General features: G+C 54.3%; 2 protein-coding genes across 6 annotated transcripts in view; one reads left to right on the forward strand and one right to left on the reverse strand.

Moving 5' to 3' along the window:
• UBE2O (ubiquitin conjugating enzyme E2 O) overlaps positions 1-648 on the reverse strand; it is a 63,464-nt gene extending 62,816 nt beyond the window's left edge. For all 4 annotated transcript variants that reach the window (XM_063655891.1, XM_054456137.2, XM_054456136.2 and 1 more), the window contains exon 1: positions 172-648. In XM_063655891.1, the coding sequence (XP_063511961.1) occupies positions 172-588 (417 nt within the window). In that variant the 5' untranslated portion in view covers positions 589-648. The remainder of the gene's footprint in view (positions 1-171) is intronic.
• Positions 649-1,154: 506 nt separating this feature from the next.
• On the forward strand, positions 1,155-17,498 carry AANAT (aralkylamine N-acetyltransferase). Of its 2 annotated transcripts, none has more exons than XM_054456138.2 (4): positions 1,155-1,225; positions 16,054-16,291; positions 16,554-16,708; positions 17,047-17,498. In XM_054456138.2, the coding sequence occupies exons 1-4, from the start codon at positions 1,175-1,177 to the stop codon at positions 17,350-17,352; spliced, it is 750 nt and encodes a 249-aa protein (XP_054312113.1). In that variant the 5' UTR covers positions 1,155-1,174; the 3' UTR covers positions 17,353-17,498. The 2 variants fall into 2 exon arrangements, with proteins under 2 accessions (XP_054312113.1, XP_054312115.1); XM_054456140.1 differs by lacking the exon at positions 1,155-1,225 and adding an exon at positions 13,263-13,376.
• The last annotated feature ends 621 nt before the right edge of the window (positions 17,499-18,119 follow it).

Below are 18,119 nucleotides of genomic sequence, written 5' to 3' on the forward strand. Positions count from 1 at the left end.
GGGCTGCTGCAATGACTTTGCATGGAGTGTACCCTCCACTGGGGCTGTCCTCCCGCCTCGGCCACTGCAGTGGCACCGCTCCGGGCAGGGCCCTGCACGCCGTCCCTCCCTGGCCTCGGCCCGGCCGCCGACCCCCTGCCGCCCGCGCCGCCCAGCCCCCGCCCGCCGCACCTTGGTCTCCTTCACATGCTGCTTGACGCCCTCCGGGTACCACTGGACGCGCACGTAGCCGCGGCGCAGCGGGCTGGCCCGGCCCTCCTCGTGGCCCGCGCCCCCGGCCTCGGAGCAACCCGAGCTGCCGCGGCCCTCCTCCTCGCCCTCCGAGTCCGAGTCCTCGCCGTGGATGAGGCGCACCAGCCCAAAGTGCACGGAGCCACGGTAACGGCCCGACACCAGGTCGTGAGAAAACAGCAGGCGCTGCGAGCCGGCTTCTGGGCCGGAGTCCGAGGACGGCCCGGAGGCCGAGTCCGAGGCGGGCGCCGGCGCCGGGACGGGGGCTGCGGCTGGGGCCGGGACTGCCTCCGGGGCTGGAGCCGGGGCCTGGGCGGGAGTGGGAGCTGCGGGCGTGGGGGCTGCGGGATCCGCCATAACTGCTCTGCGCGAGTCTCGGGCGGCAGCGGCGACAGCGGCAGCGAACGAGGCGCGGGGAGGCGGGACCAGCGGGCGCCGGGGGCGGGGCCAGGCGCGCTGACGTGTCCCTGCGTGGCGCCGTCGTCAGGGAGCCGGGATGCAGTTGCTAGGAGCCACCGCCTCGTCGCTAGGGGACGCTGAAGATGCCGCGGGGGGCGGGGGCAGGATGGAATCCACTAAGAAGGGGCGAGGCCAGAGAGGAATCAACTAAAGGGAGCGAGAAGGGGCGGGGACCCGGGAGGAGGAAGTGGAGTGGCCATCGAGGAAGAGGGGAGTGGTCGGGGTGGGGCACAGGATGGTGGAGAGACTGTCAACAACTTTTAATGAGCTCCCTTGGTGTCCTAGCCTAGCCCCCAGGCACTGGGAGCGTTGCAGAAAGAGAAAGATACTGTCCCTGTCCTCTAGGTGTTTCCAGTCTAGTTGGGGAGACAAAACAAATACACATTAAATAGATAACAACTCCAACTTGTAAGGCTATAATAGATATGTATAGAGCATATGTATAATGCACTGTATTCAGGAATTCCAAGCAGTTTGGAACGTCATGACCCCTCAGGAGTTGACCCAGAAGCTGGTGAAGGAGGCCCAGAGAAAGGTAACAAAAGGATCAGTGGCCCCAGTGGTTTGGCTATAAATCCATGTAGATAAATTCCAAGCTCCCTGAAGCCAAGAATGAATGGCAAGAGGTAGTATAGTAAGGTAGCTAAGAGTGGGGACCATGGATTCCAATTTTTGGCACTGCCACTTACTAATCTATAAAAATAGGCACACTGATTAACTTATTTTCTTCTTAATTTGCTCATTTGTGAAATAGGGATGATAATAGCAATACTCATCTCATTGGGCAATTGGAGGATTAAGTGAAGTAGAACAGTGCCTGGCATTTAGCTCCTTTGATAAGCTTAACCATTGTTGTACTATTTCCAAACCCCCTGCCTAGATTAAATTCCAGACTGGCAGAACTGTTATGGTCTGCTTCATATTGTCATTTTAAAATATAAAAAGTAGGCCGGGCGCGGCAGCTCACGCCTGTAATCCAGTACTTTGAGAGGCCGAGGTGGGCGGATCACGAGGTCAAGAGATTGAGACCATCCTGGCCAGCATGGCGAAACCCCATCTCTACTAAAAATACAAAAAAAAAAAAAAAAAAAAAAAAAAAAAACTGGGCGTGGTGGCACATGCCTACAGTCCCAGCTACTCAGGAGGCTGAGGCAGGCAAATCGCTTGAACCTGGGAGGCTGAGGTTGCAGTGAGCCCAGATCGCGCCGCTGCACTCCACCCTGGGCAACAAGAGTGAGGCTCTGTCTCAAAAAAAATAAGTAAATAAAAAATAAATAAATAAAATATAAAAAGTAACTCTAGGGCCGGGTGCGGTGGCTCATGCCTGTAATCCCAGCACTTTGGGAGGCAGAAGCGGATGGATCACCTGAGGTCAGGAGTTCGAGACCGCCCTGGCCAACATGGCGAAATCCCTTCTCTACTAAAAGTACAAAAATTAGCTGGGCGTGGTGGCGTGCACCTGTAGTCCCAGCTACTTGGGAGGCTGAGGCAGGAGAATTGCTTGAATCTGGGGGGCGGAAGTTGCAGTGAGCCGAGATCATGCTGATACACTCCAGCCTAGGTGACAGAGCAGGACTCTGTCTCAAACAAAAAAAAAAGGCTGGATGAGGTGGCTCTTGCCTGTAATCCCAGCACTTTGGGAGACCGAGGCGGGTGGATCACGAGGTCAGGATTTCAAGACCAGCCTGGCCAAGATGGTGAAACCCTGTCTCTACTAAAAATACAAAAATTAGCCGGGTGCGGTGGCAGCCGCCTGTAATCCCAGCTACTCAGAAGGCTGAGGCAGGAGAATCACTTGAACCCGGGGAGCAGAGGTTGTAGTGAGCCTAGATCGCGCCGCTGCACTCCAGCCTGGGCGACAGAGTGAGACTCCGTCTCAAAAAAAAGTAACTCTAGGCCGGGTGCAGTGGCTCATGCCTGAAATCCCAACACTTTGGGATGCGGAGGTGGGTGGATCAGTTGAGGTCAGGAGTTCAAAACTAGCCTGGCCAACATGGCAAAACCCCATGTCTACTAAAAATCCAAAATTAGCTGGGCAAGGTGACAGGCACCTGTAATTCCAGCTACTTGGGAGGCTGAGACACGAGCACCGCTTGAACCTGGGGGTTGGAAGTTGCAGTGAGCCTAGATCACACCATTGCACTCCAGCCTGGGTGACACAGTGAGACTCCATCTCAAAAGAAAAAAAGTAACTCTAATTTAACGTGTCACCTAAGTTTCAAAGGGTTTAGATACATTCTCAGAGGACAGATTTAAATAGATTGTTAAGGAAAACAAGATCTGGCCCTAACCTTTCTCAGTCAACATCATTTTTTCCACATTTTTCTACACGATCATCAACGAAAGCTACTAAGTTGGATTGATATTACAGTATTTAGGTTCTTCAAAGAAGGCAGAATCCCAGCTCTTTGGGTTGTTTACCGGGTCCTGAAGATACAGAACTACATTCATAGAAAAGTTGGTTCGCTGCAGTGGCTCACACCTGTAATCCCAGCACTTTGGGAGACCAAGGCAGATGGATCATTTGAGGTCAGGAGTTCAAGAGCACCCTGGCCAACATGGTGAAACCCCGTCTCTGCTAAAAACACAAAATTAGCCAGGCGTAGTGGCGCATGCCTGTAGTCCCAGCTATTCGGGAGGCTGAGGCAGGAGAATCGCTTGAACCCGGGAGCAGGAGGTTACAGTGAGCCAAGAACACATCACTGTACTCCAGCCTGGGTGACAAAGTGAGACTGTGTCTCAAAAAAAAAAGAGAGAAAAGTTAAAAGAACATGCACAAGGTCGGGCACGGTGGCTCACGCCTGTAATCCCAGCACTTTGGGAGGCTGAGGCAGGCGGATCATCTGAGGTCAGGAGTTCAAGACCAGCCTAACCAACATGGAGAAACCCCATCTCTACTAAAAATACAAAATTAGCCAGGCATGGTAGCCCATGCCTGTAATCCCAGCTACTCAGGAGGCTGAGGCAGGAGAATCACTTGAACCCGGGAGGCTGAGGTTGTGGTGAGCCGAGATTGAGCCATTGAACTCCAGCATGGGCAACAAGAGCAAAACTCCATCTCAGGAAAAAAAAAAAAAAAAGAACATGCACAAAACAGATGGCAGCCTAAGTACTTAAGATGTCTTAAGCCAAGTACTAATAGAGTATTGATGTAATATTGGGATCAGGGTGGTTGTCAATGGACCCAAATCTTAGAAAATTTATGTACTAAGATATAGAACAAATGGGCTGAATCAGCTGAAGGGGAGTTAGGATATGATTTTGGGGCAAGGCTGGGTTCTCAAATCATGGCCTTCCCATCCCAGACCACAATGCCAAATGGCCATCTGGAATCATTGCTGTAAGGACACAGATCCCTACTCCCTCTCCTGTAGAGACCTGGGAGATTAAACAGCAATAACATAGTAGCTTCTGTTCTGCCTCCCATGACCCTTTCAGCCCTGTTTTCTTGCCCCCTGATAACATAGCGTTTATTAAGCACATATTATTGACCAGGCATTGTTCCAGGTACTTGCATGCACATTATCTTGTCTGTTATCACAATCTTGGATATAGAGGGTTTTTAACCTCATTTTACCAATGAAGAAACAGGACCCAAGGAATTTGGTGCCCAGGGTAACAGGTAGTAACCTGAGGAGTCTCCCCACTCCAAGGGCAGGGTCTTTTCTAGTGATGCTGTTTCTTTAGGCTTCCCTCAGAAGAACTCCTGATTGCAGAGGGGAGTCCATGTGTCTACGTGTCCCACGGGGGGATAAGGCAGTGCAGACCTCAAATCTGCTTTTTTTTTCATGGCAGGGTCTCACTCTGTCGCCCATGCTGGAGTGCAGTAGCGTGATCTTGACTCACTGCAACCTCCGTCTCCCAGGTTCCAGCGATTCTCCTGCCTCAGCCTCCTGAGTAGCTGGGATTACAGGCGCCCGCCACCACACCTGGCTAATTTTTGTATTTTTAGTAGAGACAGGGATTACCATGTTGGCCAGGCTGGTCTCGAACTCCTGACCTCAAATGATCCACCTGCCTTGCCCTCCCAAAGTGTTGGGATTACAGGCGTGAGCCACTGCACCCGGCCTCAAATCTGCTTTCGTTGTCAAAAAATCAAGTGAGTTTTGCATTGTACTCCAGAGTATTCCTATGTTTGTTGTTTTAATGTAAAAACTAATGCCCTTTCCTCCCTAATCATTGAGTAATATTGGCACTCCTGGAAGACATGTTGTGTTTATTCTGAGGCTTCTTGTAATAATGGCTAATAATAGCTATCACTTATTGAGCTGTAACTTCATGCCAGATACTCTACTAAGTGCTTTACATAGATTATCAGGAAACTGCCAGGTTGTAGGTAAGACTCCTTGATTTCACATGCTGATCTCTCCCTCACTAGACTAAACCCTTAAGCATGTAGACCATGTCGTATTTGTGTGTGTAACCCTGGTGGCTAGGACAGTACCTGGCATAGGGATGGAGCTCAAGAATGTGTCATATTAGGCTAGGCCCATACAGTGGCTCACGCCTGTAATCCCAGCATTTTGGGAGGCCAAGGCCGGTGGATCACCTGAGATCAGGAGCTTGAGACTTGGCCAACATGGCAAAACCATATCTCTACTAAATATACAAAAATTAGCCAGGCTTGGTGGTGGGTGCCTGAAATCCCAGCTACTCGGGAGGCTGAGGTTGGAGAATCGCTTGAACCCGGGAGGCGGAGGCTGCAGTGAGCTGAGATTGTGCCACTGCACTTCAGCCTGGGCGATAGAGCAAGACTCCGTCTTGAAAAAGAAAAAAAGAAAATTATCATATTAGTGGATGGCAAAGGCCTGAGAACCTGCACCTCTATTCTGTCAGTTTCCTATCCTTTTTCCGACAAACACCCAAAAGTTGAAGAGCTGGGACAGAGCTGCCCTCTTTGGCTGCTCCAAATCCTTTCAAGTGCCCCCAGTTTCAACTGCATCTGAGCTGCTTTAGAGAATGAGACTCAGTAAATTCCTACCCATCCCATCCGATGGTGTCTTTCATTGACCTCACTCAGACCCAAGATGCTCTGGATAAGGTTTGAGGCTTGACTCCTTCCCAGACCCTGAGCCCCCAGCCACAGTCTCCATACACTCAGGCTGCCTAGCAGGGTAAGCGTGGATGGAAGCTGCTGCTTAGTTTTTATTTTCATCATTGTTGAGGTGTAGGAAGGAGGAAAAAAACTTGATTCCCTAATGAAGAAACCCTTTCTTATCATGGCCCCATCTCCCAGCCTTTCGTGGGGAATAGAGCTATTTCTTGGGAGGATTTCACTTATTTATAAATGTGCTTCCAGAAACTGAGCTGGTCTGCCCTCTCCCCTTGCTAAGTGGGGTGGGTGGTGTGCAGGAGGCGGCAGAGCCAGCAGCAGAGTGAACTGATCTCAGGGAAGCAGGCCATGTCTCGTCCCTATCTTAACCAGCCAATGGAGCACCTCTCTGGACCCACAAAGTATGCTCAGGCCCAACACTGCCCTCTGTGGGAGCCTGCTTGGCCTCTCCATTGCTGTGCAAGCAATTTCAGCCTGGCCCAAAGAGCTCCTTCCACCCTGGAGCAGGTGTTTGGGGGTGCTAGGGTGCCTTAGGCACTGGGGACTTCAACTGGGGGGTGGGGTGGGAGGTGAGCTGCCTTGGGAAGCCCCCCACACCCTCAGGTGGCTGGCTGAAGAAATGCCTCCGAGGCTCCAGCTGAATGCTGCTCAAGGCTTTTGGAGTTAAAATGGCATTTCTCGTTCCTGGAGCCTCACCTGCTCCTTGCACAGGTGCCCTGGGAAAACTGTGGGACTTGCCCGAGGTCACTCTGCGGTACAGTCAGGATCAGGACCCAGCCCAGCTGGCCCTTGGCCATTCTGACTCCTGCTGTGAGGGTGGGTTGCAATCCACTTTATGCTGGGGCAACAGTGAAAAGTTTGAGCAATAGTGACAGCACAGGATCACCAGGTTCGTCCTGTTTCCCTCCTTTCTGAAGATACAGGGCGAGGCACAGTGAATCTGCTGGACCAGCTTCAAGAACAATATGTCAGCCTATCCACTGCCACCTCCCACAGCTCCAGACTCGTGGGTGCTTCCTGGATGTGACCAGCCATAGGTACAAAGTAGACTCATCATCTTTTCCTCCAATAGTTTCTTCTCCCAGAGTTCTCATCCTGATTGATGGCAGTATCACTTACCTGGGTACTGAGCTGGCCACCTGAGGGTCAGCCCTCACTCTTAAGCTCCACATGCAATCAAAGCCTGGTTCTTGGCCCCTCCACTGCCTTTTCACACCCTTCCTGTCCAGACCTGCTCCACCAGGGGGGCAGATCCACGGAGATGTGGGGAGGTGGGAGGTACAGTGGCTGAGAGTGAGCTTCTGGAGTCACAGGGACCTGGGTTTGAAGCTTGTGCTGCTACTGGTCACTATGTGACCTCGGACAAGTTATTTTACTCTCTAAGCCTCAGTTTCCTTTCTGTAAGGTAGGAACAATAATAATACCTACTTCATAGGACTGTGGAGACTGTAACTGACCAACTGAATATAACGTGCTTTGCCCAGTGAGTGCACGATGGCAGGCCTGATAAGGTTAGCTTTTGTTCGGAATTCATTTCCATCTCTTGCCTAGACCTCGGCTATAGGCCCCTCACCAGGTCCCAGGCCGTCTAATCTGTCTGCTGCCTTGTTCCCAGGGTGGTTGAAAATGCAAACACGGTCTTTGGACTCTTGGCTTTATATCTTTCTGTGGCTCCCCAGGGTCCACCCAAGAAGGTGCATGTGGACTTTCATAAACTGATCTGATCTTTCCAACCCCCCTTCCCCTCTGCATCCAGCACAGAGTGCTCTGTGCTCCAACCTCAGTCACCTACTTCAGGATTTTTTTTTTTTTTTTTTTTTTTGAGACAGAGTCTCTCTCTGTTGCTCAGGCTGGAGTGTCCTGGCAGGATCTCGGCTCACTGCAACCTCCGCATCCCAGGTTCAAGAGATTCTCGTGCCTCAGCCTTCTGAGTAGCTGGGATTACAAATGCCCACCACCACACCTGGGTAATTTTTTTGTATTTTTAGTAGAGACGGGCTTTTGCCATGTTGGCCAGGCTGGTCTCAAACTCCTGACCTCAGGTGATCCACCTGCCTCGGCCTCCCAAAGTGCTGGGATTACAGGCATGAGCCACCACGTCTGGCCTGTTTTTTATTTTTTTATTTAAAAAAAAAATAGAGAAAAGGTCTCACTATATTGGCCAGACTGGTCTTGAACTCCTTGGGCTCAAGCGATCCTCCTGCCTTGGCCTCTCAAAGTGCCAGGATTATAGGCGTGAGCCACCGTGCCCAGCCTCTTTTGGCTTTTTAAAATGTGGCTACTAGAACATTTCAAATCACATGTGGGGCTCACACAATCTTACTATTGGGCAGTTTGGCTCCATTACTTGGGGAGCCGTAGGTCCCTTCTTTGTCCAGGAGGTGGCAATCCCTCCCTGCCTTTGATGCTTCCATTCCAGAATGGTCTGGAAGGTTCCTGAGGTAAGTGCCTATCTAATACGGCAATATTGAGCCCCAAATAAGGTAGGGTCCCACTCAGCCCTGCCTTTGAGTCACCCTCCTCAACGGAAGACTCTGGGCCGGGCATGGTGGCTCATGCCTATAATCCCAGCAATTTGGGAGGCTGAGCGGGGCGGATCGTTTGAGGTCAGGAGTTTGAGACTGGCCTGGCCAACATGGTGAAACCCCGTCTCTACTAAAAATACAAAACATAGCCAGGTGTGGCGGCAGGCGCCTATAATTCCAGCTACTGAGGAGGCTGAGGCAGGAGAATTGCTTGAACCCGGGAGGCGGGGGTTTCAGTGAGCCGAGATCGCACCACTGCACTCCAGACTGGGCGACAGAGTGAGATTCCGTCTCAAAAACAAAAAACAAAACAGAAGACTCTGCCTCTAGCTGATAGGCACCTGCTCTGTGGGTGGCACAATGCCACACTCTCAACCTAGCCTCTGTTTTCCAGGGGTGCATAAGCCTCTTGTGGGGGACAGGTGTGTAGTGGATGCTGTGGTGCACCTCCCCATCCCATCCCTCTCCAAACACTGCCTTTGGCTGAAAGAAGATGCCTCCCCCAACCACTGACTGTCTGTAAGGGGCACAAAGCCTGGCCAACATGGTGAAACCCCATCTCTATTAAAAATGCAAAATTTGCCGGGTATGGTGGTGGGCACCTGTAATCCCAGCTACTTGGGAGGCTGAGGCAGGAGGATTACTTGAACCTGGGAAGTGGGGGTTGGTGAACTGAGATTGTGCCACTGCACTCCAGCCTGGGTGACAGAGTGAGCCTCCACCAAAAAAAAAAAAAAGAAAGGAAGGAAGGAAGAAATCAATCAATCAATCAATCAGCGGTGGGTGCAACATGTCAGGTGTCTGAGAGGTACAGGGATGCAGTAAGTGTAAGGACGGCGGGGCTGGATGGCTGTTGGGGCAGTCAGTGCAGGGGAGAAAGGCAGTCAGAGGCTGGGGGTGAAGAATCACTGCTTGAAGGCAAAGTGGAAAAGCCAGAGGGTCTCCTTAGCATCATGTAAAGAAACTCGCCTCCTGAAGTTAAGGAACAGAGAGAAGTCAGCATGGCAGAGCCTGAGAGCAGGTTGAATTCCCAACCTTAATGAGTCAGCTATACAGAGGAGGCCCCTGGGGAGAAGTGGGAGACATCCAGGCACAGAGGTTAGTGCCCCTCCTTCCTTGGGGACAATGCCTCTTCCTTAGGAGACATGTACTATCCCCTCCCCAACCCTGAGTATATACTGCACCTCCTCTTCTTGCACTGGGCCAGTAACTAGGGCTAAATCGCAACCTCACCCACTGGTGAAGTGCTGGGTCGGCTAAGGGAGGAAGGAGGCTCTGTCCTGAAGGAGCTGCAGGTCCCAGCCAGAGCCAGGAGCGTGGGGACTAGAATCAGAGGATACTGGATGGGCCAAGGGGGTCAGAGCATAAAGTTGGATAAGGAACATGTGTTGGTGTGGGAGCTCTTTTCCCTGTTACAGAATTTATCACCCTGGCAAGGACCCTGGTACTTGGAAGCTTGGAGAAAGTGATTCAGGGCTCTTACCCGCAGTGGGCAGGACTGCTGACGCCTCCCAGCTGGATTTTCCTGCAACTGCCCTCAATGAAGCAAGCGGTTTCACCCAAGGTTGATGCAGGACAAAGAGGTGGGTCCAGAAGGGCTTCCCAAGTCTGAAGCTCCTCAGGGGATGCGCCAAGGCGTCGGTTACAGCTGCACCATCACGGCTCAGCTTCCACTGTCCAGCCCTCTGCCCTGCTCCATGGTAGGGGTCGCTCATGAGACCTCTCCCCGATAAACTTGCCGCACACAGTTCTCTATCTCTCGTTCCCCGGGGAGCCTGCCACGTGGTAGGACTCAGGCTGGAAAGGTAAAGACGATAAGGCAAGATGTGCTCAGTGCCAGGTCTCTGGGGCGGACCTTAAGTGCAGGAGAGGAGTTGAGAGAGAAAGTGACCATCGAAACCACCAAAAAAATGCAGCCATTGCACAAGAGCCTGAAGAGAGGGCTGTGCTTCCTGCGCGCCGGGCCTCTCAACTGCTCTGCATGGAAAACCGGCATCTCAGAGGCATCATCAAGGTGTCCCTGGGACATGGCCATGGGGCCCACTCCTTGGTCTGCCCCGAATGGGCTCCCTTCAGTCTGGGTGTGAAACTGGGCAGCTGACACACAGAGGGGAGAGGGTGCGTCCCCATGCAGGAAGCTCCCAGATTCCAGGTCCAGGGCTTCTGCACTGGGCCCGGTAGGGATGCTCACTACCCCTTCACCAGGCTCTCCGGGTGTATCAGGAGCTGTGGCAGCCTCGGTGCCCAGGATGGGGTGGGGGCCGTGCGGAAGTCTTCTCCAACCCCCGGCCGTGGTGGCGGGTCAGTGTGCCTTTAATCAACAGCCTCTGCACTCCACCTCTCACTGTCACCATTAAGGCCATTCCTCTGCATCTGGCCTCTCCACCCATTTCTCCCTTCTGGAAGGATTCCTTTTTTTTTTTTTTTTTTTTTTTTGAGTTACAGTCTTGTTCTGTGGCCCAGGTTGGAGTGCAGTGGTGCAATCTTGGCTCACTGCAACCTCTGTCTGCCAGGTTCCAGCAATTCTCCTGCCTCAGCCTCCTGAGTAGCTGGGATTACAGGCGCCCGCCACCACGCCCAGATCATTTTTGTATTTTTAGTAGAGACGGGGTTTCACCATGTTGGCCAGACTGGTATTGAACTCCTGACCTCGAGCTATCCACCCACCTCAGCCTCCCAAAGTGCTGGGATTACAGGTATGAGCCACCATGCCCGGCCTTTTCTGGAAGGATTCTTAAAGGTTATCGGAGCCTCCCTGTTGGCAGAATCTGAGATCTGTTCTCCATTCTTTGTGCCATTTCAGGCTCTAACTGCCCCATTTCTTGGACATTCTCCCCTGGGTTCTTCCCTTCTTGCGGCTTCACCTGCGTTCCTGTTAATAGCTCCTTTCCCTGCTAACAGTGGACATCCCGAAAGCTTGGTTCTCAGCTTTCGTGTGGTGATACACATCCTCTCAGAACCTTCTTTTACTGTCATGACATCAGTTATCCGCTCAATAACTGTCATCATCATCTTCGCCACATCTGATTAGGAGTGGGATGGGGGCTCTGATGGGTCAGAGGTGAGGCTCTACCAGGGCAGGTGGGGAGTTAGGTAGCATGGTCCCTGGCAGTTCTCTGTGTGCCCTGGACAACCCCTCTCCAAACTGCTATAGAATATTCTGGAGTCCTGCCTGGGCACGGTGGCTCACGCCTGTAATCCCAGCACTTTAGGAGGCTGAGGCAGGTGGATCACCTGAGGTCAGGAGTTTGAGACCAGCCTGACCAATATGGCGAAAGCCCATCTCTAGGAAAAATACAAAAAATTAGCCAGGCGTGGTGGTGTGCGCCCGTAATCCCAGCTACTTGGGAGGCTAAGGCAGGAGAATTGCTTGACCCTGGGAGGCGGAGGTTGCAGTGAGCCAAGATTGTGCCATTGTACTCTAGCCTGGGCCACAGAGCAAGACTCTATCTTTGAAAAAAAAAAAAAAAAGAATATTCTGGAGTCTCAAAGTGGAAGCCCAGTCACAGACCATGATTTTCATGGGACCGAAGAGCTTTTTGGGAGAAAACTGAACCCCATCTGGCATTTGAAATGTGTAAATCTGTCTGGGAGATCAAAAGAGGCCAGGCTGGGCGGAGAGACAGAGGGACCCCTGAGGGCAGTCATCATGGGCGAGGCAGGGTGGCATGGTACACACTGGGCAGGGAGTCGGGGTGGGTGAGTCGTGGATACAGGACTTTGAAGGGAGCTGCTGCTGGAAGGAGAGGCTGGGCACAAAGAGCCTCGGCCTTCCAAAGTGCTGGAATTACAGGCATGAGCCACGACATCCAGCCATTTCTGTGGTTTACAGTCATCCAGTTTGTGTATCATCTGTTACAGCACCCCTGGGAAACATACAGATGCCATCTTCTCCCTGTCTGTATCTACATTTTTTTTTTTTTTTGAGATGGCAGTTTCACTCTTTTTGCCCAGGCTGGAGTGCAATGGCATGATCTTGGCTCACTGCAACCTCCGCCTCCCGGGTTCAAGCGATTCTCCTGCCTCAGTCTCCCAAGTAGCTGGGATTACAAGTGCCCACCACCACACCCGGCTAATTTTTTGTATTTTTAGTAGAGACGGAGTTTCACCATATTGGCCAGGCTGGTCTCGAATTCTGGACTTCAGGTGATCCACCCGCCTCGGCCTCCCAAAGTGCTGGGATTACAGGCGTGAGCCACCGTGCCTGGCCTTGCCCATCAGGTTAGGTGTTTATCAGCTGTCTAGAGTGACTGAACAGGTACAATTTGGGGGGCAAGGGACACATTCTCCCCTCCATCCCCAAGATCTACCTGAGAGGCAGTCACCAGAGACGTTGCCAGCACTCTAACTGCAGAACCAGGACAAGACTGGGCATCTGATAAACAGTGCAATCGGTGTCCCTGGTGTGAGGATGATTTCGGAGGTGCTTCTTTTTTAGAGCCCAACTGAGGTCAGGATTTTTTTTTTTTTGAGACAACATCTTGCTCAGCTACTGGAGTGCAGAGGCGCATCACTGCAGCCTCAACCACCTAGGCTCAAGTGATCTTCCCACCTCAGCCTCCCAAGTAGCTGGGGCTACACGTGTGTGCCACCATTCTTGGCTGATTTTTAAATTTTTTGTAGAGACGGGGGTCTTGCTATGTTGCCCAGGCTGGTCTCAAACTCCTGGGCTCAAGTGATCCTCCTGCCTTGGCCTCCCAAAGTGCTGGGATTACAGGTGTGAGCCACTATGCCCAGCCCCAGGGATCTCCTTCTCTCTGTACCCATCACCCTGTGGGCCCCTTACCCTCCTCATTTTCCCTCTCATTGGTGGAGGCATGTGGTTTTCTTCCTGTTGACCAGGACAAAGGTCCCGGCGATCACTCTGCCCTCCCCTTCTGTCTCCTTTTCTGTACCACAAGGGTTTGAACTTCCCAGTTTCACCATGTTTAACATACCGCCTCATCTTTTAAAAAAAACTTATTTTTATTTGTATTTTTTTGAGACAGGGTCTCGCTCTGTTGCCCAGGCTGGAGTGCAGTGGCGCAGTCTTGGCTCACTGCAGCCTCGACCTCTCTGGCTCAAGCCATCCTCCCACTTCCGTCTCCCAAAGTGCTGGGATTACAGGGGTGAGCCACTGTGCCTGGCTTACTGCCTCATCCTGTTCCCTGAGGTTCTAGACCTCTAGGGTGTCGTCCAGAAAGAACAGGGCTATGTGGAAGTCAGCAAAGAGAGAGAGACCGATTGAACAGCAGGCTCTTCTCAGGCATCGCCAAGTGGCTGTGATTAGGATTGGCCACCAGGGGATGCCATGGAGCCACAGAGTCTATGAAGGGACAGAAGAGGCCTTTTGGGGGACCCTGGAGGTTGAAGGTGGGGATGCCCAGCTGAGGTCTTAGACATGATCACCCTGCCAACCAAGCCCAAGGAGGTCTCTGGTCGGTCCTGAGAGGTCTGTTGAGGGTCCCTTCTAGCAGGCAGGTGGGCCTGAGTGCAGAGAGGGGCCCTGGGAGAAGGGGACCCAGAGACAGGAGGAATGCACGTGGTGGGTGGGCGGACGCATCGGGACGGGGTCACTCCACGTTCAGGGTCTGTGTCCCAAACCGTATGGGTAGGAACAGGAGCTTCCTCTGCCGGGAGTTGAAAGAGTGCACCTGTGAGGACACTGAAAACCAGCAGGAGAATCATGAACACAGGAACCAGGAGTCTCATTGTGAGATGAGCGGGTCCCACCAGCGCAGCCGTGGCAGTGCATGTCAGGAGGCTGACCCAGCTTTGCCCCTCCCCCTTCACTTGTTGGATGGCTCTGAGCAGGTTACTGAACCTGTCTGTGCCTCAGTTTCCTTCTCTATAACATGTGGTTAATACTCATTTGGCCGGGCTTCCGTGTGGATTAAAGGAGACATGTATCCAGGGCCCGGCACATAGCAAGCGCTGTAAGCAGTGGCACTCACAGGCTGCCAGGACAGGAAGGACCCTCAGAGGTCCGTCCCAAACTGTGTGGGTAGGAGCAGAAGCTTCCTCTGCAGGGGGTCAAAAGAGTGCACCTGTGAGACCCAACCTCCAGGACCCCCAGAAGCCCGAATGGAGACAGGATCTGCACCGCTGGGTGGAGCGGAGAGGCAGGTGCTGGCGAGAGAAGAGCTAAGGGGCGCAGGATGGGGTGTGAGCTAGAGGGCAGGGGGTAGTCAGGGCCGACAGGGAGAGGGGCCTGCATTCCGAGGGAATGCCAGCACCAGGTGCCAAGGCCTGGGCAGCCCTGGGAATGGGTGGAGCCAAGGTCAATGGCAGTCAGGGAGCTTTGTAGTTGAGACGTTTGGTAGAGCAACCTCCTGAATATTTAAATATTTAATTAAATTAAATATTTAAATAAACTTGAAGTAGAACGTACTTAAAGTGCACAAATTGGTAGCTTGAATTCCCACCCCCTCCCCCACATAAGAGGTGGGCTTGTCCAAGACTCCGAGGGACAGAGGGAGAATCGCTGGTGCCCAGCCAGTTGGTAACAGAGCAGGGATTAGAGCTGGACCCCTGAGGCTTAGCCCCACGCTCTCTTCCCCAAACCCTGGGGCCTCAGTCAGCCTCTGGTAATCCCTTCTGAGCCTAGGGCACCAGAGCTGACGTTTCCCTTCAGCAAGGCAGGGGCTGAGGCTGCCAGAGCCCTGCTGGCGTCATCCTGCCTGGGATAGCTCGAGAGGTGGGGTGGGGGGGATTAGAAACCTCTGAGAACAGCACCACAGGCTGCCCGGGGAACATCTGCTACTACAGCCTTGCAGCCAGGAGTCCCGGATTTTACTGGTTCCTGTGACTGCGGACAGGTCCCCAGGGCGACAGGCTTTGTGGAGGGAACACTGAGTGCCCTCTCCACAGTCCAGGTAGGTGGGACCCCCACTCCTGGCTCTCAGCCTTTAGGAACAGGAGCTTCTCTACTTGGAGCTTCTAGACATGGAGGGAAACATGGAAGCCATGGAGTTTAAGTGTCTTGGAAGGTGGAGGGAGGGATGGCCTCCTCTAAGAACTGCAAATCTGCAGGGTGTCTTGGGAGACAAGAGTGCCCAGAGGGGAATGTCCAATGAGCTGGATGTGTGGGACAGGGGGTGTCCTATGCACCCTCCTTGCCTGCTCCTCCGCATCCCCCAGGCCCTCTGCAGCCCCCGGCTCCCTCTAACCTCCCCACCCCCCACCACAAATCCTGCATGTGTGTGGCCCAGTCTGAAGCCATCTGGATTGAAGTAGAGGCTCCCTAAGGGCCCACTTTGATTAAGGGGCTCTCTAGGACCAAGGGCTGAGGCTACCTAAAAAGCTCTCCGCCACAGGATCTTGCACCCAAAGGACCTTCTGGGGAGGTAAGATAAACCACACGAATGGTGGTGTGGGGGACCCGGGCACCCACCCACTGCACAGTTGCATTAGACGTGGTCAGTGGAGGGTCACGAGTCCTGCCTCCCCTCCCACCGTGGGCAGCAGGTTTGGGGTGCCCCAGGCTCCACTGAGCCCTGCTCATCCCTGCCACCATCTCTGGGGCTCAGAAGCACCCAGAAGGCACCCTGAGACCAATGTCTGAAGGTCTGCAAGGTGGCAAACCTCCAGGGATCCTTCTGGCTGAGAGGGAAAGGTAGAGAGACAGTGCCAATGTTTGCAGTGCCTGGTAACCGCCTCGGGCACCAGGTACCTGGGGAATGTGCCCATTGATTTAGGGGCTGGCTCCACCCCAGTTCCTGCTACAAAAGAGGCCAGATGCATACTCTGGGGCCTGCCTCCCTGGAGATGAGGATCAGACCCCTGTCCCTTGCTATTCTCCAACAGGTGCTGGGAGGCCCTCCTTGGCTTAGGAGGCCACTTCCAAAGCTGGGGCGCCCCAAGGAGACACCAGTGGCCAGGATGTCGGTGCAGAGCACCCACCCCCTGAAACCCGAGGCCCCAGGTCTGCCACCTGGGATCCCCGAGTCCCCGAGCTGTCAGCGGCGCCACACACTCCCTGCCAGCGAGTTTCGCTGCCTCACCCCGGAGGACGCTGTCAGCGCCTTTGAGATCGAGCGTGAAGGTGAGTGGCCCCGCACAGGGTCAGAAGGATGCTCCACTCTGGTCCAGTTATCCTGTGGGAGGAGACCCTTAGTCTCCTGTCCTTGGAGGCCGGGTCCCAGAGTATCAGACCATGTGTGCGCTCAAGAAAGTGGGAGAAACAGCAGCCCTAAACCCCATTTTCCTGTGAGGAACGGGGCATCTGAGTGGACACTCGGGGTGCAGCAGACAGTGGACGCGAGGCACAGCGACTACGAGTCGCCCACCTGAGCCTCCTGCCACAGCCTTCATCTCCGTCTTGGGCATCTGCCCCCTGTACCTGGATGAGATCCGGCACTTCCTGACCCTATGTCCAGAGCTGTCCCTGGGCTGGTTCGAGGAGGGCTGCCTCGTGGCCTTCATCATCGGCTCGCTCTGGGACAAGGAGAGACTCATGCAGGTGAGGACGGGGCTGCGACGCCCAGCTCCAGGGAGGCCTCTGAAGACAGAGGTCAGCCAGATGGCGGGGAGGGGAGCCCAGGGGCTGGGATTTCTTCCTCCAGAACTGGAGAGATGAGTACAGGCTGCAGGCCCCTCCCAGAGCAAGACGTTCTGGGTCTTCAAGTTTTCTCCATAGGGTTGGGGGTATGGCTCCCAATTTGGGGCCCTCCTTGGCTGGGGCGGGAGCCCTGACCACAGACACCCAGGGGACACCTGCTCCCTGCCTGGGTTGGTGGTTGGGGGGGGAGCACGTGTCAGCAGAAGTGACCAGGGCTCTCATCCCTTGCTTGCCCCCAGGAGTCACTGACGCTGCACAGGCCTGGGGGCCACATAGCCCACCTGCATGTGCTGGCCGTGCACCGCGCCTTCCGACAGCAGGGCAGGGGCCCCATCCTGCTGTGGCGCTACCTGCACCACCTGGGCAGCCAGCCGGCCGTGCACCGGGCCGCGCTCATGTGCGAGGACACGCTGGTACCCTTCTATGAGAGGTTCAGCTTCCACACCGTGGGCCCCTGCGCCATCACCGTGGGCTCCCTCACCTTCACAGAGCTCCACTGCTCCCTGCGGGGCCACCCCTTCCTGCGCAGGAACAGCGGCTGCTGAACTGGGCTGCCCACCTGGCTGCCAACGTGATCCCCATCTCTGCCCTGGGCTTCTCTTAGCTCAGCTGAGCATGGAGACAGCAGTTTCCAGAGAGTGGAGAGAGCACGGTTAAATAAAGAGGAGATAAGGTGGCTTCTCATGGCCCGAGCTGGAGTGGTGTGTCCTGTCTGTCCCCACGAGGCCTCTGGACCTCCTGTGTTCTGAACTCTGTACCTGAGACCAGACTAGGTTGGTAAGCGGGGACAATGGGAGGTGCTGTGGGGTCCCTGGCTCCTTTCCTCCTCCTGGCAGGTGGGCAAAGGCACCAAAGCGGCATCCTCACAGGAGCCCATTGCTCGGTGCGGGGAGGGGGTCCTTATTCTCCCCAGCCTCATGGATGCCGCTTCCCACCCTTAGCCCCTGGGGTGGGGGATAGTGGGGAGCAGGATGGGGCAGAGGCGGGAGGCCTGTGCTGTGGAGGCAGCTTGCCGCAGGGAAGCTGGTGCAGGGCCCTCTGCCCATGGTAATCAAATGGTCATACCCGGTGCCTCCCTGGCCGTCCTCAGTGTGGTGGGTGAGGCACTGGCACAGGGAGTGGACTCGTCCCCAGGTGGGGCGACAGGTCCCCTCAGCGCCATCCTCATCAGGGCAGGCCACCCTGGGCCCAGGCAGCCCCCTCCCTGCTCTGGAGCCAAGGCAGAGCAGGTAGGGGTGGGAACCCCAGGGCCCTAAGGATTCAACCCAGCCCTCCCAAGTGGACCCCTGGGGTCTCCCACGTGACCCCAATC

Source organism: Pongo pygmaeus, chromosome 19 (genome assembly GCF_028885625.2).
Source record: "Pongo pygmaeus isolate AG05252 chromosome 19, NHGRI_mPonPyg2-v2.0_pri, whole genome shotgun sequence".
Taxonomy (NCBI): domain Eukaryota; kingdom Metazoa; phylum Chordata; class Mammalia; order Primates; family Hominidae; genus Pongo; species Pongo pygmaeus.

Excerpts from the sequence above, each read along its gene's own strand:
- AANAT (XM_054456138.2), top strand. The coding sequence starts at position 1,175 with ATGACCCCTCAGGAGTTGACCCAGAAGCTGGTGAAGGAGGCCCAGAGA. Across the intron at positions 1,226-16,053 it reads TGAAGGAGGCCCAGAGAAAG|GTGCTGGGAGGCCCTCCTTG; the intron begins GTAACAAAAGGA and ends ATTCTCCAACAG. Across the intron at positions 16,709-17,046 it reads ACAAGGAGAGACTCATGCAG|GAGTCACTGACGCTGCACAG; the intron begins GTGAGGACGGGG and ends GCTTGCCCCCAG.